This window comes from Lissotriton vulgaris, chromosome 1_1 (assembly GCF_964263255.1).
Source record: "Lissotriton vulgaris chromosome 1_1, aLisVul1.2, whole genome shotgun sequence".
Taxonomy (NCBI): domain Eukaryota; kingdom Metazoa; phylum Chordata; class Amphibia; order Caudata; family Salamandridae; genus Lissotriton; species Lissotriton vulgaris.
In genome coordinates this window covers 1,082,831,561-1,082,855,436 of record NC_141685.1, presented here as the reverse complement: position 1 = coordinate 1,082,855,436, position 23,876 = coordinate 1,082,831,561, and the positions used below count along the sequence as shown (strand labels likewise).

General features: G+C 45.8%; 1 protein-coding gene across 2 annotated transcripts in view; it reads right to left on the bottom strand.

The window, feature by feature from the left end:
• TAB1 (TGF-beta activated kinase 1 (MAP3K7) binding protein 1) overlaps positions 1–20,730 on the bottom strand; it is a 105,649-nt gene extending 84,919 nt beyond the window's left edge. The window contains exons 1-3 of one of the 2 annotated variants that reach the window (XM_086963437.1): positions 20,518–20,730; positions 12,534–12,670; positions 8,793–8,946 (exon numbers count right to left, since the gene is read on the bottom strand). In XM_086963437.1, coding sequence (XP_086819563.1) covers positions 8,793–8,946; positions 12,534–12,670; positions 20,518–20,550 — 324 coding nt within the window. In that variant the 5' untranslated portion in view covers positions 20,551–20,730. The remainder of the gene's footprint in view (positions 1–8,792; positions 8,947–12,533; positions 12,671–20,517) is intronic. The other variant, XM_086963436.1, reaches the window with a different exon arrangement.
• Between the last annotated feature and the right edge of the window lie 3,146 nt (positions 20,731–23,876).

The window sequence follows — 23,876 nt, the reverse complement described above, 5'->3', positions numbered from 1 at the left end:
CATGTTTTGATAAAGCCAAATCAAAGTTAGCATTAACTGTGAAGATTATAATGCACTTAAGAGTATATGGTATGGCTATATCATAGAACAGCTATAAGCAGATGGTTCCAAAAGCTTCAGAGGGGCTCAGCTCATGCTAGGAGGATTAATAGTGGGCAACCCAGTTTACCCTTGAGGGTTTGGGCAAATAGTATGATATGGTGAAGGTACCTTTAAGGGATTTTAGTAAACAAAAGAATTTTAAAATTGTGTGGGCTTAGTAATTTCAACCCAATAGTGCTGGTTATGCAACAACAGAAATTCCATGTATTCAAAAACAGTCACCTGTTAGTAATCAGTGGAAGGAGAGAGCAAAGAGCAGGTGTATATAGACAAAAAGTATTTAATCTTTTTTGAATCAAGTTAAAATATTGGGTACAAGATGAGCAGCAATAACGCAGAAGGGTAAATACATTAATTTACACAGTCCTTACTACATCAATTGCTAAAGCTTTTCTACCTATCACAAAATTAATTGAGCATTCAATGGTAGATAAAGCCACAGTCGACGTTTCGGTCTCTATTCTTTCGTGTAGGAGACCATCCTCAGGACATGGATTTCATATCTTGAGTACCCTTATTCATCTAAACGCCCGGATCAAAGACTCGGTTGCCTAGCGCTGCTGTCGGTTGAGTGATTAAAGTTTTTCAGTGAAGTACTCTTATGGGAGCCAGCAGGTGTCCCGGGTAGGTAGAATAATTTGCACCACAGAGACTCGAGGTTACCGTGGGGAAGCCTGTCTATTCATTCACTTCCAGAGGCCACAGATTTAGAAACGGTCCCCGTTGTTTGTTAGAGGGTTACCTTGCTAGTTGTTCACTTCCAGAGGCTGCGGGTTTTAAAGAGAAGGGTCCTCCTTAATATTAAAAGGTTCCCTTACACATTAGAAGGTATAGAGACGCCTTCTTGCCAATATTTCTCGGTGAGGTAGTCTGCTCTGAATTCAGTGCGTCAAAGTCCGTCCTCACGTTATGGATGCTTCAGCAGTAGATGCATCTATACCTACTAATGTGTAAGGGAACCTTTTAATATTAAGGAGGACCCTTCTCTTTAAAACCTGCAGCCTCGGGAAGTGAACAACTAGCAAGGTAACCCTCTAACAAACAACGAGGACCGTTTCTAAATCCGTGGCCTCTGGAAGCGAATGAATAGACAGGCTTCCCCACGGTAACCTCGAGTCTCTGCGGTGCAAATTATTCTACCTACCCGGGACACCTGCTGGCTCCCATAAGAGTACTTCACTGAAAAACGTTAATCACTCAACTGACAGCAGCGCTAGGCAACCGAGTCTTTGATCCGGGCGTTTAGATGAATAAGGGTACTCAAGATATGAAATCCATGTCCTGAGGATGGTCTCCTACACGAAAGAATAGAGACCGAAACGTCGACTGTGGCTTTATCTACCATTGAATGCTCAATTAATTTTGTGATAGGTAGAAAGCTTTAGCAATTGATGTAGTAAGGACTGTGTAAATTAATGTATTTACCCTTCTGCGTTATTGCTGCTCATCTTGTACCCAATATTTTAACTTGATTAAAAAAAAGATTAAATACTTTTTGTCTATATACACCCGCTCTTTGCTCTCTCCTTCCACTGATTACTAACAGGTGACAGTTTTTGAATACATGGAATTTCTGTTGTTGCATAACCAGCACTAGTGGGTTGAAATTACTCAGCCCACACGATTTCATTCTCTAAGTTATTTTAAAATTCTTTTGTTTACTAAAATCCGTTGAAGGTACCTTCACCATATCACAGCTCATGCTAGGGCACCCTCTCACATAAAACCAAGCACTCTGCCTCCAGGATTGTTAAGGCCTGCCATAGGAGTGCCTTATAGGTGTATATGTGTCTATATGTATATATAGATATAGGTATACTATATCTAAGTAAGGGATGATTACACCACCTTACCCAGGCTGGGTGAACAAACCTGTGGTGTCAGTTTGGAAGGCAAACCAGGGGTGGCACAATACATGCAGCAGCCTCTGGTAGGCCTAGGGTGCACCTATGCCCTGGGTACCTATAGTACACTATACAGGGGCTCACAAGGGTGACCCAGTAACCAATCTGGTATGTACCTAAAGTACATGGTATCAATTTAGAGAGAACGGCTGGGCTGTGGGCCTGATTAGCAGGACAACAGCCACACTAAAGTCGAAAAACCAGAGAATCACAGCAAAAAGTGGGGGGTAACCATAGGAATACGGAGGGGCAAATTGCCTGAAGATTTCTTTTGAAGACTTCAACCACCACCATATGCCACAGCCCTAACACCTGATGAATAAGGCCTGGAGTGCAAATCGGGATTCTGCGGCCCATTATGAATAATTCTGGTACAATTCCTCCCAAAGTCATACCAGTATGGAGCTGTTTCTTCCAGTTAGGGGCATCCTCCGGCCAATGCACCACGTGCTGCAACTGTACTGCAGCAAGTACAGAAACAGATCCAAAAGACCAAGGCCTCCCTCCACCCATGGAAGTTTCAATATGTCTAACGTCACTTGACTTTGTTTCCCTGCCTATACAAATGTATTCAACAAACGAATCTGCGGGATGTCACCAGGGGCTCAGACACATTGTTTGCTAAAAGTAATAGGCCCATGATTGAGACGGGTAAGGTGTTCCAAAATGCTACAGAGGGCTTCAGTCCAGCCATCACTCTGCTCATATTAAATGCATATTGGGCACAGCACCACCCATACTCCTAGATAACTAAAGTTGCCGCCTACCCAGTTCAGTCCTACGCTTACGGGAAAATAGACTTCAACGCGCCCTAAGCGACCACAGGGGACAGCAGAGATTTACCACAATTGGTACATAGACCCGTTACTACTGCAAAATTCTCTGTCTTGCAGTAGTATTGAAACCAATCTTTGTGCATCTCCTAAATGTACCTGTGCATCATTCGCATACATAAAGATCACATGAATCATGTTTCCCTCTCTAATACCCCACAGGTAAAATCTTTTCTGCAGACTACGTGCTAATGGCTCAATTGCCATTGCGAATAATAAAGATGATGATAGTGGGCACCCCTGTCTGGTTCCCTGTTACAGGAACCATGACTCAGACACAATGTTTCCCATGCGTACTCGGGCCTAGGTTCCTTGTAAAGTAATTGTACCCAACTTACATAGTATGGGCTAAACCCCATACCTGTCAACACGGCCTACAGGAACTGCCATTCATTATGTCAAAGGCAGGTTCCAGACGCCACAGCACATTGGCTATCTTAAGTTTCTATCACATGCAAGAATCTACATATGTATAGAACAGGAGAAGCAGGTCCTCGTGACAGCTCCCCCTGCGACAGTTCTCCTGTCCAGTGTGCCCGCAGTACGCAACCTGTCTACCTGCTGCCCTGTCTGTGTCTCCTTGGCTCATTTCTTCCTTTGTTTTGCCTTCTCTGTTCATTTTGTCTGCCTTTTTTGGTTTTCTGCCCACCATTTTGCCTTTTCTGCCCTGTTTTGCTCTCTTCTGCCCTGTTTTGCCTTGTCTGCCCTCTGTTTTGCCTTTTCTACTTGTTTTTCTGCCCTCTGTTTTGCCTTTCTGCTATTTTTTTCCCTCTTCCTGCTGTTTTCCTCCTTCCGCCACCCAGCGCCCCCACCTTCCCCAAGGACCTACTTAATGGAGGCTGCAGAGTGACCAAATTGTGTAGGTCCTTGTACCAGCTTCCCCAGTTCTTCGGCCCAGTTTGTCTGCCCTTCCGCTACTCTCTGCTGCCGGTCTAACGGCTGCCCTCTGTTTATGCTTCTTCTGCTTATTTCTTGATCAGTTTTGATTTTTCTGTCCCGTTTTACCTTTTTCTGCCCTTCTGCCGTTGTGCTTTTCTGCTCGTTTTTCTGTCCTCTGTTTTGCCTTCTCTGCTCGTTTTTCTGCCCTCTGTTTTGCCTTTTTCTGCTCGTTTCTTCCCTCTTCCCACCTTTTCCTCAAGACCTGGCTTTTTGACTGAGACCCCGCACCCCAGTGCCCAGATACCCCTCCCGGGGGTGACAGTACTACACTATACATAGGCTGATTGATGTTATATTCAGTATTCCTACCGGAATGTATCCACGTCTGATCAGATGGGTTCCGAAAACCCACAGCCCCAAAAAGTCTATTGGCAAAGGCTTTACTTAACATTTTCACATCAGTATTGAGTATATTCATTAACAGGCAGCCAGTAGCTTCTCTACAGGATATATGTACTAAGATTATATTTTCATCCTCCCTATGCTTTTAAACTTTTAACGGTGTATTGGTTTGTATATGTGAACAATGGACATTATTAAATTGAATTGAATTATAATAAACAGACATTTTTCACAGCAAGTAGAGAGTCACATATCATTATATGTATTGATCATCTATATGGAGTATTCTATTTAGTGCACTCTGACTGGCCTATTAATATATACTGACGATTAAAGTATATAAAGTGGGGGCACAAAAGTGAGTCCTTCTTTGTTTAAGGCAAAAGCAGTCAGAACCTCGTTAGGTGTTCTCTCCATTTCTGTGTCTAGTATGACAACTTGTGGATTTTCCGACCCCAGGCTGTCTTCCTGGTCACCACCGCCATAGCACCATCTTCTTGGATAATCACCCTAGAGGGTGTAATTAGAATCGTCTATGCTTCTCCAGAAGGGCCCCCGTCTCTGTCCAATTAGGTCTTTTCACTGCGGGCACCCCTGCCCCCGCGAACGGGAGCCCCACTTCCCCTTGGCAGCCATATCTTGTCCCACATTTCAAGCCAGTTCCACACCACGTCTGGCTGCTCAAATAAATTACTTTCCCCCTGTGCAATGACCCAGAGATGTGCTGGGGACAGGAGCATATATTGTAGGTTAACACCAAAAGCTTCTGTTTTACTTTCAAAAAAGATTTCCTTTGTAGCTGAACTTTCCTAATGTAGTCTTGCTAAAGTGCAATAGTATGGTTTTCAAAGGTAAGGGCCACAGCGGAACAGGAAGCTCCGAGTATGCAGTCTTTGTCCCTATGATTAAGGATGTGGATTATCAGAGCCCGAGGAGGTGACTCCGGCGGAGGCCTCTCCAACCAGTGTTCTATGCGCTCTCTCTACTGTAAACCAGTATGACAGCTCAGTCATCGTCCCTTGTGGCAACGGTCCCTGGTTATCCATCTATCTTGTGGTCCTCTGCGGAGTGTGTACTGCAACGTCACCGTCTTGTCTTTCACCATCGCGCAAGCCCCTCTGCTCCCCCAGGAAAGCTTACCAAAATAGATTACAAGGGCGTTCCGAGACTTTGAAGGGCGATGCAACTAGGTCATCGCTCTTCAATCCAGCCTGTGTAAGAAGGCCCCACAATAAGTCCAAGCACTCCTCCCCATGGGTTGCAATACTCGCGAAAGCGTCCTGTAGAGCCTATGCTCAGGAGGGGGGCCGCGGGTGAGTGCACCACCATCCGTATGCACCCTGGAGCTACTCCCAGGGCAGTTCTCCACTCCCAGGTATGTTACAACTCGAGCCCTAACCTGTGAACCCTACAGTCTCACTTTATCATCCAACAGGGATCATCAGTGCTGCAATTCTTTCAAACTTAGGCCAGGTGCCCACCCAACCAGTCCAACATTCTCCTCATTGCATCCAGGGGACCGGCTCACATTAGCTACCAGGGACACAGCTTATGCATGTCGCATGCAGCAGAGAGCCCCAAAGGCTGCATGGCGGATCACAGCAGCCAACATCCCGATCCAGGGGAAGTCCAAAGAGGAGTACCTCTCTCACCCCAACTAGTCCTTAGGTTGTAGGGAGTGCCCCGCAATTGGGGCATCAAGACTGTCTCCCCCCCCCTTATTGGTCAGGAATGGGGGGCACCAGCAGGACCTCATACAACCTCCCCCACATCCAAAAGGGGCATGTTACTGCACAATCACACCTTCCAGGTCAGGGAAACCTTCAGCTCCCAAGGCCATGCAGGAAACATCACCCCCACACCTAGCGCATCCACGGACCGAAGGCAGCACCGGAGTCCAAATTAGTGCCCGGAAACCAGACAGCCCCAGGGGAACCAAACAGCTATTCTCCAGCAGGGACCTTCAGTCCAGGGCCTCTCTCAAAGCTGGTCGAGCAGCAGTTCTCAGTCTTCAGGCCACCAGACAGAAGCAGTGCTAGCTGTGCACGGGCTGGCCACAGCAAGTCGGCATGACCTGGTAAAAATGTCTGCCAGTGTAGTGGCACAGGAGGCTAGCCGTGTCTTTCTGCACTCCAAGCGGCCTCCGATCACTCAACACCTTGTAGGGAGCGTGGTGTGCAGGCAATTGGCTGCAGGACTGTCTCTGAGGAGGAGCACTCCACTCTCATGTCCTGTTGGCATCTTCCATGGCCATGCCACTGTCTGACAGAGATTTTTAAATTGCAAAATTGACTTTGCCATTTAAACCAATGACACAGCCTAGACTCTCTTTTTTTATGTTTTTGAGGCACACCTAAGGCAAGTCCACTGAGCGCTAAAGTAAGGATGTATTATATTATGAAGATCATCATGTTGTTTTATTAAATTTACATGTCCTGACAACTGGCACTGTCGTTTGTTAATGTGGAAAGGTGAATATGAAGTTACACGCTGATAACTCAGCAGTGCTAACATCCAAATAGTACTACAAAACATGGTACTTCAAGGTATCAAACAAATCGTTACATTAACCTCAACTTGTTCTTCAAGTCGACTTTAATTTAACTTTTGCTACATTACATTGATGTCCAAAAGTTCCAGAAGCTGTTTATAGTTGCACACAAGCTGCTGTCTTCGAGACAGCCTTCTGCCCTCCAGGTGAGAGGTGGGAATGATTCTCCACAAGAGGAACAAAGTACCTGCAGGGGGAAGATGTGTGACCTCTTCCTAGCAGAATGAGATGCCAAAAGGCGAGGTTCAAAGGGGAAGAAGGGCAAATGGTAGTCTCACACAAAAGAGGGGCTGCTCTTTTTTTAGCAAACAGGCTGGCAACTTGGGCAGAGAGAAAAGCTGTTATCAAACTGTTTTTTCAAGGGCACTGTAGCCCCAGATAGCCACACCTTTGGGTTGGGCTAAGAAGCTCCACACACCAAGAGAAGGGCTCTGGCATTTTGGGAGTGGGCAGAATAGTCCGTTCTGGGCTAGCTAGTGGAGACACTTCACAGGGCGTCAGGTGGGAGGGGACCTGGTAGCCCATTAGGTAGTTAATTGCTATGTTCCACTTTGAGGGAAAGGATGATTGGGAGTGCATGTGTGGTGACTTACTGAGTGTCTAACCTCAGTCACTGATACACAAAGTTATAAGCCAGGCCTATTGACACTGCCAAAGCTTGTTAAAAGTGTAAGGGAGGAAAAAACACAAGTTGGATTGCAAGAGCATCAAACCGTAGAATAAACAGTAGCCATTGACGGAGGGACTGGATAAAGACAATCTCATCATGGTGCTGTGAAACTACTTTTCAGCCCCCAAAAAAGAAAGGAGAAAAAGAGGTATCAGACTCACATAAAGCTAAATGTGTTTCTGCTCTGACCTATGGTGCTGGTGTTTGGGGGTCACAAAATTGTGAAAAAATACAGATTATGGAGAATAAGTTTCTAAAACGCTTACTATCTGTCCCATCTGGCACATCTAACATATTCTGCCACGGAGAGGTTGGAATTGAGATTGTAAGCGATATTATTCACGTTGCACCTTTAATATTATGGTCTAAAGTTTGGCAATCTAATGAACTGAAATTAACCAAAGATATCCTTCAAGATTGCCTTAAACTCGAGCATTACAGGGAAATCCCATGGCTACGATATGTCAGGGAGACCTTCTATAAGATAGGGTTGGGAAATATGTTTATAAATCCTGACATGCTTAGTAAGGATGCTAAGGAAGTTATTAAAAATGCCTATAGTGTTAAACTGGGTTCTTTAAAGACAAATGATTATGTATCACGGGTACGGGGAAGGCTAATTCAACCCTTTTATCTGTCATATATCATGAACACGCAATGGTGCTTTTATCTTACAAGATTTCGCCTTGGCACTTTACACTTCCTCTTTGCTTTTCCAAAGCAGGGGGGTTGGTGGGAGAAGTTACCTTGTTGCCCTTGTAATAATAAGGTTTCGCAAAATACTCTCCACCTTTTTCTCTTTTGTACTTTGTATAAGGTCCCAAGAAACACCTTTATCAGACCATTATTATTATCTCTTGGAACGTGCTATTACAAAGAAGCCTATGAATTCTTGTTATCTCTGTCAACTGCAAACACCTGTAATGCTGTACTGAATTTTATTAGATCAGCTCTGATGATCAGAAATAGATATTGAATGTTCATGGTATTTAGTTTTAAACTGTACTATGGTTTTATTTTAGAATCCTGCAAACATGTATTGTGATTTTATGGTAGATTAATTGTTTTGTTTTTAAATTGATGTATACTTTTATGATTTCCTTGTGGAATCGAAATAAAGTTATTTGAATTGAATTGACTAAGAGATCTTCCATGGTCCATTTATGCAAAAAAAGGGGAATTAGAAGGAATTAGTCTCATACCACATATGTTATTGTAACTCTGGTTCTTTAAGAACGAAAGCATGGATTAAGTTTTAAGCCGCAAACTAGAGCACTCAAAGAATTCCTCATGTGCCTACGTAGGCTTAAGAAAACTAACACAATAACATTTCAGCAAAAGTATTTGCTTGCTATCCAGACCTCCGTCCGTATAAGTGCAAGGTCAACACTGCCCCCTTCAGCCTCCACCCCAGTTATTCCTTCACACACTGGCAGCATTCACTGCCCTACCTGAAGCAACACTCGCCGCACATCCGCGTCACTGTAATCTGGGCTCAGCTGCCCAAGGACTAACTCTGCAGACAACCGCTGTCCAACAAAGTTTGTGACTCGAGTACCATTGTAGCCGTTGAAGACTCCGTAGAGGAACACACGGTCGTCACTTCTGTTGAAGGAGAGAGACAAATGCAACACCAGTTAGCAACACTAATACCTTTAAGACACAGCAAAATGAGTCACTTAAGAAGGGTGCAAGCTGAGGAAGGATTGTGGGGAGATGGTCAAGGATGGAAGGTGGGGGAGGAAGAAAGGAGAGGGTATTATTGAAGGAAACATTCTTTGGGCAAGTGCTGGGTGTTAGGAAAGGTGTATTGGTGTGGGATCCTAGGTAAGGAATGAGAGTAGCGGCTCTTGGGGGATGGGATGGGCAGGCTCGTATTTGGGAGAAATGAAATAGAGTGACTACCAAGGAGGTTTGAAAGGTAGGCTAGGCAAGGATAGTAGTCAGAAGTATGGAGTGAAACAGTGTGCTGGTTGAGTTAGGTGGTAAAGGGGATCTTATGAAGGAAGAAGGGCAAAGAGGGGAAGAACAAAAATAAGGAGTGATGATGCTAGATGAGGATGGAGATCCCATGCATAGGGCATGAAAGACAGTATTCCTCTCCAGGACAAGGAGGAATGGTGTAATGCTTTGCGAGGAAGGATGGGCTTTAATGCTGGTGGGATGGAGGGAGAGCAGAGATGTGGGAGCAGAATGGATGGCATAATCTTGTGCCCAAATATAGAGGGAAAGGTTGTGGGGCCAGAAGTGACGAAGGAGCTAAAAAGCTTCCCTATGCCGTTACCGCTGGGCAGAGATACCAGTGGCTGGAGGCAAGAACGCCCTCTTATTTTTTTTGTCTCATGGCTCCTCGCATATACAAAGTTGCAAGTTAACTTTGGTACCATTATGAAGATTTATTATACCCACATTAGAGGGTATTTGGATTTGAAGCGGAAAAGTTATCTATAATATATATAAGAGGTCTCCGCATTTATTGCTGAAAAAACACAAATGTAGCAACATATAAACTAGTGCTTCTCACCGGCATTTTATAATATCGCTAGGAGAGGAATATATTTTGCTGCTGTCCTGAAGAAGGGGGTTTTATCATATACAATCCATCGAAAAGCATCGTGAACTTGAGTTTGTTAAATTTGTGGAATATAATAACACATTTTGAAAAGAAATTGGTTTCTGCAATGTGGTGTTTTTATGAATCCCTACAAATTAACTTGATTCTATGACAAATGTGATTGTTGTATTTGTTGTCTCTCCCTTTATCTGTATTTGTATGGATTGTATGTATATGTTTTGATATTAACGTTGTCTCATTTTAATAGACACATTGGAAAAAGAATAATATTTTCTATTAAAAAGCATGGAGAAATAAATATTTCAGTATTCTGTGGAGTTCTCAGCTCTTTCAAGACTGTGTGAATGTATATGAAGAGAATGGATGTATGCAGGGTAATTTGAAAGATGAGCGACCTCAAAGGGTATTATAAATTTGACTGTTTTTTAGCTAACCCTTTGTGGCAGCCTGTGTATGTGTGACTATGTGCAGTATTAATTTATTTAATTAATTGTTGGCTTGTGACGGATACCCAACTCTTAGTACCAAGAAAAGAGTAATCAGAACAGCATCCTTTCCCTGCCACAACACGTTCTCTTTCACAGTCTGACTTTCAGCCCCATGGTCTTTTTTCATCTCTTTCCATCTGCCTGAGCCGACGCTTAGCGCAAAATCTTCTTTCTTCAAAGTGGCCATCGCCTGCTGTCCCGGCCTGTTGGGGGGGTTGAGGTAGGCTCAGCCATCTTCCTGTGGTGGTAGAGTGTGACAGAACCACCGTAAACAAAACAGCTTCAGATCATCTTACTAGGTTGCCCTCCTAAATGATACCTCAACCTTGTGGTCAATTCGGGCATATTAGTGAGGGCTAATTCGGGGGTACGGGAGTGGGCAAACCGTCCACCGGGAATAGCAACCGGCAAACCAATCCTTTCCAACTGCATCTCATTTTCAACATTGGAATGGTAAGCATGTATTGGAATCTGTGGGTTAAGGGGTAAGGAGGAAGAGCTATGGAGAAGTGGCTAAGCCAGATGAACAGAAGTGTATTCTGGGTCATTTCGCTATCTTTTTTTAGCGTTCTGCCAGGGAGACCCAAGGTGTAGGGTGATAATCGGAGTGATTCATCTGGGATCGTGCAGTTGTCAGGATTCCTATGGGGGGGAGGAGGGGTCCATGTTGCTAAAGCATGCAACCAGAATGCACAATTGATGGGGTGCTGGGGGAAGCCAGTGTGTGTTTTAGGACTACCAAGGTATTGGTGATAGGTTAGGAACTAAGCATGTGTGGTCTTTCTAGACTCTAGGATGTTAGGGTAATTCACAAGGTTGTGTTGGGATATTAGTGACATGCAGGATTCCGATAAGGAAGGTAACCAAATATTACATTATTATCCCCGGAATGCCGGGAACTAAGAGAAATAGCAAATAATTGCTGATGTTAAGTGGTGCTAGTTCTAGAGGCATTTCGGGAGGAGCACTGAAAGATGGTCAATCTAACATGAAGAAAACCCCAGCCTTTATAAGGATGCTGCAAAACCAAAGGGGATGATGGACGGAGTGTTGAACATTGCAAGCACTCACCCCAGTCAACAGATCTGGGTTTAATCCATCATCATTCTTTAGATCACTCCACCACCCCAGTTCAGACATGGCCATATGCAAATCAGTCTGACCCTTTACCTCATTGGAACAGTCCAGCCCGAACTGCCAAGCCAGGTCTTCCGTGCACCGGAAACAAGCATCCTGGGATCGGTTTCTGGATAATCAGCTGTCATCAGCAAGGCTAACTTGAATCCAGTGGCAAAGTGAGTAAGGGACCCGCATCTGGGCATACCCTGCCAACTTAGGGCGCACAAAGCAAAACCAAAGGGGATGATGGTTTTGCTTTGTTCACCCTAAGTTGGCAGAGTATGCCAAGACGTGGGTCCCTTGCTCACTTTGCCACTGGATTCAAGATAGCCTGGCTGATGAGGGCTGTGGGCCCAAAACCGGTCCCGGGATGCTTGTTTCCGGTCCAGGGAAGACATGGCTTGGCAGTTCGGACTGGAATGTTCCCATGAGGCACTGGGTCAGAATGATTTGCATATGGCCATGTCTGAATTGGGGTGGCGGAGTGAGCTAAAGAATGATGATGGATTAAACACAGATCAGTTGACTGGGGGTGAGTGCTTGCAATGTTCAACACTCCATCCATCATCCCCTTTGGTTTTGCAGCATCCTTATAAAGGCTGGGGTTTTCTTCATGTTAGATTGACCATCTTTCATTGCTGAATGTTTACAGTGATTTCCCCTTAATGTACATCAGTTGCAGGCAAAATTCTCCTGCCCTCTTGTGATGTAGTCAGCTCACGGGAGGCTTGACAAAGCGAAGCCATTTTATAAACTGACATCTCCAATTTTGAAGTGCTCACAGATATTAATGCAGGGTGCCAAAGTTTTCAGTACTCCTCACCTGGATGCGGACTACTTCTAGGAGGGGTGCAGGGATGTGAACAGAAACAGCAGCAAATGTAGTATGACATGAGTGGTAGAAAGAAATAGGGCGCATGGTGCAAGACAATGCATTGCCCTCTCTGTACTAGTGCCTAAAGACAACTGGTATTGTAACAGGTGTTATGCATGCCACATTGATAACTCACCTGAACTTGAGCCAATTATCCTCGAATGGGTGTTCCTCTTTGTCTTGGCCCTCACTAGTGTAGGAACAGTTGGGGGCTGAGCCCACACCAGAGAGCTGGCAGGGTGGCAAATCATCTGTCCAGCTTGGTTGCTGCTCCTGCAGAAAACGAGAATCAGAAACTTAGAAGAAATCACTGAAGTACAGAGGGGGGGAAAGGGCTTGCCTGGGGCATCACACGGAATGGTGGGGGGAGGAGGGAACATCATGTAAATGGTGGGAAGAGAATTACAATTAAGCTATTTGCACTGTCTCTGTTGAGGGCTCAACACAAGATTCATCTGAGTCCCACTTTCCTGCAAAGCTCTTTAACTCCTAGAGCAGGGCACTCCAACCTTTTGTGTAATGAGAGCTACTTTTGTTCAATCGAAAACGTTGTGAGCTGCTATTATTATTAGGTTTATAATAGTGACCACATCAGACAAGATTACATTATTGGCCACCATTAGGTCTGGGTGGAGTCTGTTGAGTTCCGCAAAAAACTCCACCACGCTACGTGGAGTTCCGCAAGCGGCGAAGTGAGTTAAGTCGCGCTGAATTTTAGCACCCGGCGTCTGTCCCACGCTGGAATATCAGCACGAACAGCACCATGTACATGGCAAGAGGGCGCTGCTTCTTCCTGCCGCTCAAGTAGATGTTCTACTCGAGCTGCAGCTTCCTCAACGTGAACAGAAGTTTTCTCAATGTGAGCGGTAGCGGCCAATTGCACCCAACCGCATGGAGAAACCTCGCCAAGAGGTGGTCTGGAGTAATATTTTCCTCGCCCGCCCGAGCAAGGAAAAAAACTCTGCTCCACTACGCAAGGCAGAGTTTTTCAAGAACTCTGTGCAATACAAGGAGCAGGGAAAACTCTGCGAGCAGATCGGACTTTCACACCCAGACCTAACCTCCATATGCAAGATTACCAGCTGTGATTACCTCATCAGGTAGCATTGCCAGCAGCAGTGTAAACAAGCATTTACAATGCAATAGGTCTCGCAGCATTAAAGTTTGAGTTATTGGCATTGTGTATGACAATGCGTTGCATAACATTTTTAGCAAACTTTGAATTGGTGAGCAGTGAGAGTGTGTGCAAGAGTATGCTGTTGCTCACAGCTGTTATTATTCACACAGCTCTGATGATGCACCTCACGCACGGGGCTGACGCAGTTATTATTCACACAGCTCTGATGATGCACCTCAGCACAGGGCTGCCGGCAGTTATTATTCACACAGCTCTGACGATGCACCTCAGGCACGGGGCTCACAGCTGTTATTTACACAGCTCTTATGATGCACCTCAGGCACGGGGCTGACGCAGTTATTATTCACACAGCTCTAATGATGCACCTCAGCACGGGGCTCACAGCTGTTATTATTCACACAGCTCTGATGATGCACCTCAGGCACGGGGCTCACAGCTGTTATGCACACAGCTCTGATGATGCACCTCAGGCACGGGCTCACAGCTGTTATTATTCACACAGCTCTGATGATGCACCTCATGCACGGGGCTGACGCAGTTATTATTCGCACAGCTCTGATGATGCACCTCAGGCACGGGCTCACAGCTGTTATTATTCACACAGCTCTGATGATGCACCTCAGCACGGGGCTCACAGCTGTTATTATTCACACAGCTCTGATGATGCACCTCACGCACGGGGCTGACGCAGTTATTATTCACACAGCTCTGATGATGCACCTCACGCACGGGGCTGACGTCTCCTGAAAGTGCCTGTATTTCTGAGCCTCCCTTGAAACTCGAAAGAGAGACAAATAAGTGATGCACCTCACGCACGGGCTCACAGCTGTTATTATTCACACATCTCTGATGATGCAACTCACGCACATGGCTGACGCAGTTATTATTCACATAGCTCTGATGATGCACCTCACGCACTGGGCTGACGCCTCCTGAAAGTGCCTGTATTTCTGAACCTCCCTTGAAACTCGAAAGAGAGGCAAAAAAGTTCACTAAATATTATAGGAGAGGATAAATTACTATTCTACCATTATTCTTCGTTTGCTTCAACAAAGTGTTTGTGGGTATTGAAGTACTTTGGCCAAATAGGGAGACTAAAAATACCAGCATGCAAGTGCTTTTTTCCCTTCAGATGACGACTGCGGCGTACGTCACGGACGCTCTGACGTTCCTGCGCGTATTGTGATCGTATTGCGCTATCCTGCCCTCCCACTGCAGCAGTGCGAGGCAGGGCTTGGGCTCAGTGGTCCGGGAAGGGTGGGCTTCCTCATGGCTCCGCCAACAGCAGGACGCTCATGGTGCCCGTATCGCCCCCGTGATGCCCCTCCCCTGGGTAGGAAATGCCAGTGTGACCAGCAGTCTCCACGGAAGAAGCTGGACTAACGCTGGTGGGGCGCCGGGAACTAGGCGATGTGGCTGGTGGGTCGGAAGCCGATGCCCCACCTGGGCCGGGAGGAGTGGCGCCGATGCGGTGAGTGGGGCTTAGTTGGAGGGTGGCGGCAGGGGGGTCTCTGTGTACTCGTGTGTGTGCGGCGGCAGCGGGGGGGTGTCTCTGTATGTGTCGTGCGTGTATGTGCGCTCGTGTGTTTGTGTCTCTGTGTGCGCATGCGTGTTTGAAAGCAGGGGGAGGTGTAGCTGTGTGTGTTTGCGCTTCCCAGGAGACAGTAGATGGCCACAGCGAGCGCGTTCGCGAGCGCGCGGCCCGCTCCGATCCGATTTTTCGAGATGCGCATGGCCATCTCTTGTCTCCTGGGAAGCTGAGCCAGTGACAATAGGTCTCTGGCGAAACCGTGCTTTCGCGCGGTAAACGCCACGAGACCTAAAAAGGCTTTGTCAATTTGGAATGCCTCTTTGTAGGTAACACATGTCCGTCATAGCTGAGGTTCCCCTGGCATGAAAGTAATAATATTAGTAATAGGTCTCCCCATATGATTTATCACCCAAAAATCAGTTTTCATATATTTTAGAAATTCAGCCATTTTTTTCTCCAAACATCAGCTTATGAGTGCTGAAAAGGCATACGTTTTTGTTTTTCATATACACAATGTTGGCATCTGCCCATCTATTCAACCAAGCAGAAGCTTCCAATTTAGTAGGCTGGAATAAATAGAGGAGAGCTTCATACAGGTATCTGGAGAGCTACCAGTAGCTCACGAGCTACTTGTTGGAGAAGCCTGTCCTAGAGGTATCTGTGAAGAGCCCAGCCACTGCTGTTCTTTGCAAAGTCTCACTACAGCAATACAATGTGAAGAGGTTGCCATCTTGTTTTCCTTTACTCCAAAGCACTGAGAGGGGACCGTAGTCCCTACTTATTTTTCTTCAGGGCCTCCCAGACGTCTAAATCCCTCTTTTCTTCAGCACATGGGCTCTCGTCTCCACCCGTTATGGTTTTTGAGACAGAAGTTCATACTTGGAGGGTAACAAAATGTTGCTGTGATTTCTGCCATGCAATTCATTTTTTTTTGTTGCAAGTCACTCCATGCTATTTAATTACGTTATATAAACACTAATCCTTCAAGCCTAATACATAATCCATTTTTATTTAGGTTAAAAGCGCGAGCTGTCTTGATGCAAAACGCCTACTGTAAACTAATGTAGGGGTTAAAGCCCACCCATTGCCTATCATTCATTGGCTTTATTGTCACCCTCATTCGCTTGCTTCTTATTCTATGGCTTGCCTGGTCCATCTTGAGTTTATACCTTATCTGGAGCACAGCCTCTTTATTTTCATCCTTCCACTGCTTACATTTACGGAAATACTTTTTTAGGTCTCGCCTCTCAATGCGCATGCGCATTGAGCGGAGCGAGACTATAGGGGCTTAAACAGAGGTTTAACTAGACTGGTGATTTGATGCTGTGCCCGTGCGCTTTTAGGTCAATGCGCAAGCGCATTGACCTAAAATGCGCGTGCACACCATCAAATCGCCAGTCTTCGCCTTCTGTTCCCCAGCTTGGTGCCGCCAGCACCTCCCCTCTCTCTCCCGGCAAACAGCCAGGCACGGATTTCTCCTCCCCCTGCCCAGCCGCCAGCACCTCCCCTCTCTCTCCCTGCAGTTTCATGGCCGCCAGGCTCGCATTTCTCCTCCCCCTTCCCAGCCGCCAGCACCTCCCCTCTCTCTCCCTGCAGTTTCACGGCCGCCAGGCCGTGTCTCCCTTTATTTTACTTTTCTTGTTCAAAATACAGCTAGGCAGACAATGTGGAGCGTATAATTAAAGCCATATTAGTAATCTGTTTCCTTCCTGCTAGCACCTCAACAGTAACAGTTCAGTTGCTCTTACGCCTCGCCACAGGTCCACTTTTTTCCTTCCCTTGTAACACCTCGTACACGTGAATTGTAACATTGTAGTTCAGGTTATGTACGAGCCTTTGGTACCTCTTTTATCAGTTACTCTGTGAACGGGCAATATTTAAACTGTACATGTTTATGAATAAATGTGCGTTAGGTATATTCCTAATCTAGCTTTTCTAGTGTGTTTGCTGCCTTCTGCTTTAGCTTTTTCAAAATACAGCTAGGCAGACAATGTGGTGGTGCCGCCAGCAGCTCTTCCCGCTCCACCCCCTGCTGCATCAAAGGCTTTCACGGCCGGCCGGCCGTGCTTTCAGTTTCATGGCCGCCAGGCCGTGTCTCCTTTTCTGTTGCCCAGCTTGTTAATTAGAAAGTGTCTCTTACTTTAGTGGAACCACATTTATTTTGTAATTATCAACTCGGTGAAGATTTTTGAACTTGCATCTATTCCAACAACATCAGTATACTAGAAGGCATTAAGGCAGCAGATAAGTCTTGAAAGCGGCTGCAGCCAAGCCATTATTAAATTTCAGTTTATTTGCCCTCTCCCTGTTACGCAAACTAAAAAAAGAATCATAGGGTATGAAGCTGCTGCCTGATCACAACACCGGCACTTCCTTTGTTACAAATTAAGCACTAGTAGGGCGTCTGTCACTGCGTATTTGCAGCTATACACAAATAAAATTAGTAGCGTAGCTCCACTTTAGGTCATATTTATTTTTGGTGTGTATAAGAATACGTCCACAATCACAGGCTATTAAGCACAATCAAACATTAAAATCTAGTTTCCAAACTCGTTCATTGGCAGTTTTCCCCTTTAAACAACATCGCCTCCCCCATTTGAACACTTTATGTGCTCTGTGTTAGGAAGGCTAAAAAAAAACATGCTGTGTAAAGCTGATGCCTGCTGAGAGCCCAGGCAAGAAGCCGGGGTGCTTTTCAAGAATCCATATAATGTTACGTATGTCGCCCTTTCTTTTCAACAGAATTTGTATGAACCTGTTTCCCACAGCTCCCACCAGGGCGCATAGTATCTCGCTTTCTTTCTCTCTGTCTCTCCTACTCTCTTTCTCTCTCGCCCTCTTTCTCTCACTCTTTCCCTTTCGATCTCTCTCTTTCTCTACCTCCCTCTCTCTCTCTCTTTATCTCTCATCACACTTTCTGTCTCTCCCGCTCTCTTTCTCTCTGGCTCTCTCTCCCCCTCTCTGGCTCTCTCTACTCCCCTCTCTCGCTCTCCCTCCCCACTCTCTTTCTCAGTATTTCCCTTGCTCTCCCTCCCTCTCTCTCTTTATCTCTCCTCCCTCTCTTTCTGTCTCTCTCCTCTCTCTTTCTCTCTCTCCCACTCTCTCTTCCCCCTCCTATTTCCCTCCCTCTATACCTCTCCTCTCTCTCCCCCCTTGGTCTCTCTCCTCCCTCTCTCACTCTCTCCTTTCCCTCTCATCTGTTGATCGTCCTCCCCCACACACAACCCCTTAAACACATCCCCACACACACACAACCCCACACACAGAAACCCCCCCACACACACCCCCACACCCCTCCACACACACACACACCCCCACACACAACCCCCCCACACACACAACCATCTATCGATCTATCTATCACCCTCACTCTATCTATCGCCCTCACTCTATCGCCCTCCCTTTATCTATCTATCGCCCTCCCTCTATCTATCTATCTATCTATCTATCTATCTATTGCATCCTCACAGCATCAGTCAGCACCAACACAGAATCACTCAGGGCACCACAACATCACTCAGGGGCACCACAACATCACTATCCGCTACCACAGCATCACCGAACACCACAGTATCACTCGTCGCCACCACAGCATCAATCTGTGCAACCATTCAACAACTGGTTCAAATATGTTCTCTCAATGTTTCATGCTTTATTACAAACGTCACAAAAAAATGTTAATATTTCACTTCTGTTCTTGTTTTTAATGGCCTACACCCAGTGACGGCAACACTTTTAATGTTGGGCCAGGCTACATACTTTCCCAAGTTTACTGACAACGTGGCCTCTGTTTACAGTAGATGCTTGGCCCCAGTTACTTTCAACACTTTGCACTGGCACTTATTGCGTTGCCTTGTCCTACAGCTAAATTGAAACTGTTCTGAACAAGTCTCATAATTTTGAAAATTTTGCAGTAAAACGATCAAAGAGGTACTAACTTATTTTCGACATCTTTATTGAAGTGCAGTTGATCTTGTCTTCATCAGTAGTTCGTACATCTCTCTAGAGATGTGGCCTAACGACTAGAGCTGCCATCTAAGTCACGTAAATACAAAACATGTTGCATTACAAATGCTACAGGTGTCACATTCGTGAAAGTTATAACTATTGGCATTGTAAATGACAAAGCTATCAATTTAGCTATTTTAAAAACCAACACAAATAAAATATTTGTCATTTACAAGACCAATAGCTCCAACTTTTCTAATGCGAGACCCATTGCATTTCCAATGCTTGTTTCCTTTTGCTTTAGCACTCCATCAGAAAGCATCTGCTTTCCACTAATCTCCCTCATGTTTCTTTCCCCAACCAAGCGCTCCTTGATGCTCTGTCTTTACCATGCTCTTCTGATACGGGGCTCGCGGTTCGATCCCCGGGGACTGTGGCAGGTCAACATCATGTGGCCATGGACAACAGCTCACTTAATATCCCCAACGGCCTTGAGACCCTTAGGGGAGATTAGTTCAAGCTTTACAAATACTGAATTTATTAGTTTATACAGCACCAGCAAAATACATTCGCAAAGGCAAGACCTACATGCTTTACCAGCGCTTATTTCATTCCTATTTTTTCTGGTGCAGATCTAACCTCGAGAGCATAGAATCACTTTACAGTGAGCAACGAACCGACCCACCATTTTAGATTGCAGACAGATTGAGTTACAACAATATTCTTTGGAGGTACAGCCTTACGTGAAATGAGGAAATACATACACTGTCATATCCATTATATACATATGTGCATGTCTTTAAACACATGTTTTCACGTTGTTTTAAATAGATAGGTGCGGTCAGGTAGGGAGTATCGATACTTCAATTTTTTTTAAAGGCGGAGGGTAGGGGTACCTGCAATCTTAGCATGGCATTCACTCTCTAGAGAAATTTGACGATGCTAGGGTCTCCACGGGCCTGTCTGCAGATGCCCAAAGTACACCGAGTCAGCTGCGTTTTAGAGCCAACTTGCTTAAAATGGAAAAGGTCAAACTTGAAGCCTTTTTATGCAAAGTGAAGTTGTAAAATATATATTACGTCTGGATAAAAAAAAAATGAAAGAAAATGCTATCAGCTGCTAAGTGACATGTAGATTTCACCTCTTCGAAATCGCCTATGGGGAGGCAACTCCCGTTCTACCCTCTCTGTAACTCACCCCAAACCCCGTACCTCACACAATTACAGGTCTTCCCGGGGTGGTGGTTGCTACCCTCTAGCGCCCTTTTATGAAAGTCCCACAACAATGCTACCCTCGACGCCTTACCACCCCATCCCAATGTCCAGAAGACGCAGATCCCTCTGCCTTATGTGCAGAGACACCACCAAATCACCGCAACTAGACAGTATCAGCTAATGGGTCTGCGACTCACCCGAGACATATTTTGCAGCCCCTTAATGAAAGCACCATAATGTGATTCTAGTCTTTATTGCCCTTTGCCCATACGAGTTCCCAGTTGCTCACATTTTGAGGCAGACTCCTTCTGTGCGCGGCCATCCTTCGCCAAAGGTAACTTCAGCCTCTCCCTGGGGGTGATCTGCTCTCTCAAAATATAATTAAAGTTCATTGAACTTGACCAGGTAGACGCTTTCGCACCCACCACTGTCAACAAAATGCGTCTGTCTTCTATTTCTACAAAGTTCGTCAGAATTGGCGGCCATATTGAAAAAGGATCGTTCTCCCTTGTTACAATGAGAAACGAGCTATAGGCGTGGAACGGGGAACAGTAGTGGGGACATCTCGACGCAAATACAAGAATCTCGGCCATCTTAGAACAGGTAAAATTACACGTGAACATTGACAAGAAGACCATCCTACAGGGCCTTCGAACTATAAGAAATGTTCAGTAATAAATGTCCATGCCACGTCTAATAGATAATAATTTGTAAACATTTTATTCCGTTTTTTTCGTACCTCTAAGGAACCAACAAAAGACTTGTGATGCTATTGTTTAGAGGCTTTTTTTAATTGGGCTTGTTGCGTCTTTAAACGTGTTATAGAATGTTTGTATTGTAAGGTTTCTAGTGTGCTCAGGTTCTATAATGTAACCTATATCCGGCTGCCGAGGGTTATACCGTTCTAAAAGCCCTTGAACCCGAGTACGACGTGGCCTTGCAGAGGGGCTTTAACAACTAGTATAGCTCGAGGTAGGGCTATAGAACATCCTACCCTCTAGGGGTAGAAGATTCTATGGCATGACGGAGGCTCAGATTATGCTTTCTCTATTTCTTTACTGGGAAAACAAGCACTGGCGTTGCCAATAGGTCTCGCATTAGGAAAGTGTGAGCTATTGGTATTGTAAATGACGATTATTTTTTTAATATGTGTTGGCATTGAAAATATATAAATTAATAGCATTGTTATTTACAAAGCCAATAGCTTACACTTTCCTAATGCGAGTCCTATTGGCTATGGGAATGCTTGTTGTTAGCCAGCAAGGACAGTGCTGTTGTGGTGCTGAGTGATGCTGTTATGGTGCTGAGTGATGTGGTGGTGTATTAGAGTGATATGGTGGAGTCCCAGAGTGATGTGGTGGTGTCCCAGAGTGATGTGGTGGTGTCCCAGAGTGATGTGGTGGTGTCCATGAGTGATGTGGTGGTGTCCCAGAGTGATGTGGTGGTGTCCCTGAGTGGTGTGGTGGTGTCCCTGAGTGGTGTGGTGGTGTCCCTGAGTGATGTGGTGGTGTCCTTGATTGATTTTGTGGTGTACATTAGTGATGTGGTGGTCTCCCTGAGTGCTGTGTTGGTGTCCCTAAGGGCTGCGGTGGTGTCCCTGAGTGCTGTGTTGGTATCCCTGAGTGGTGTGGTGGTGTCCCTGAGTGATGTGGTGGTGTCCCTGAGTAGTTTGGTGGTGTCCCTGAGTAGTGTGGTGGTGTCCCTGACTGATGATGTGGTGGTGTCCCTGAGTGATGTGGTGGTGTCCCTGAGTGATGTAGTGGTGTCCCTGAGTGTTGTGGTGGCGTCCCTGAGTGGTGTGGTGATGTCCCTGAGTGGTGTGGTTGTGTTGTTGAGTGGTGTGATGGTGTCCCTGAGTGATGTGGTGGTGTCCCTTAATATTTAACACAGAAACTGTAGTAATGGCCTGGACTACATTGCAACATTCTGCTTAACAGTATCTAAGGGTATATTTTTTAAGCAAACGAGCCTGTGGACAAATATGTCAAGTAATACCATCCTAAGGGTTTCAATCTATCCATATGAGGTGCAGCGTTACTTAAAAAAGTAGACCAAATCAAGTAATGGGAATTTGGCTAACTTCAGTGGTGTGATCAGAATTTCACCCTGGCCTGATTTTATAGGAGCTGGAGTATGGCGAGATTGGAGTATGGCGAGAATGGAGGATGGTGAGAATGGAGTATAGTGCGAATGGAGTATGGTGAGAATGGCCCATGGTGTGTAATGCTGGGTGGGGAACAGCAGCAGTCTCGCAGGGGAGGTAGTTTGACTGTGGTCAGTCTTACACTGTCCCTTAAATCATCTGAATGATGAGGCTGGAGAGATAGCTTCCCTTGTATAGGCGGCACGCAATGTATAGAAACTGTCTTAAAGCTTCCTAGAAGATTGTGCCCACTCCTAACTGAGGGAGGAATTGGCCCCTCGCCAGACCACAAGGCCAAGCTCGAGCAGCGCAAAGCACGACTGGCGATGTGTTGTCACAATGCGCTAATTTCACAAACCAGGCCTTCGAGGCGCTGCTCGGCGCGTCCCAGCAGATGACTGAGTGAAAGGGCCCGTCTGAGGAATGAAAACAAGAAAATACGAGAAGGAAATACAACGAGAAGGGAGGGGAGAATGGCAGCAGCAGATGAGCCTGATGAAAGCGGATGAAAAGGGAGGGGGGAGGAGAGAGTGCGATGCGAGCAGCAGCATGGAAGGCAATCAAGCGGAAAACGAAAGCCGCCGGGAGAGCCTGGATCGGGAATGCGAGCGAGGGGAGGCAGGCAGATTACGAGGGAAGCCGGATGGGGGCGGGAGAGCCTGGTGGGGGAGCGTGAGGGGGGAGGAGAGAGTGCGATGCGAGCAGCAGCAGGGAAGGCAATCAAGCGGAAAACGAAAGCCGCCGGGAGAGCCTGGGTCGGGAATGCGAGCGAGGGGAGGCAGTCCTGTGCTTAAAGATAATGTCTTTGGTCCTCATTTAAAACGCTCTGATACCTTCAGGTTGAGTTCACGATAAAACTCTAAAACTGCAAAAAAATAATACCATGATAACAAGAGAGCCCTACATTTTCTGCTCTGTAAGGGCACGGAATCGACATAATATTATTAAAAGAGACCGACATGTCCACAATGCTTGCCAAATAAAGTGGTCAAAGTCGTGACTTAAAAGTTCATGAGGAGTGACCTAGCGGGGGACGAAAATGAACTATATGCTTCTTTATTTCTTTATTGGTCAAAACGGATATGTGTAACTTTAATTTATAGGCCTGTGAACGGACAACAACAACCTTTTGCATGGCTTCTTGGCGCTTACTGGTGTGTCACAGTTATAAAGCAGCACCATCTGCAGGACTAACTGAAGGTAGGCCGAGACCAATTTCAGATCAGTGCATGGGACCACCTGAATAAATGTGGGTAACATTACAATGGTAGAATACTGTAAAAGACCGGGATAGACAAACCATGACTAGCAAAGTATGACGATATGTGGTACAGTGAAAAGTATGATATTAATGCCCCTTGCATGCCTTTAGCTAATGCTGCAAGCGCTTCATTATGGCGTTAGGAACTCCACTAATGAGTGGGGGCTCCTTAGAGTTGAAAGCGATGCAATACCCTAATGTCACCACTGATTCTCTGGGCCTACTTTTGCCTTCCAAAACTAGA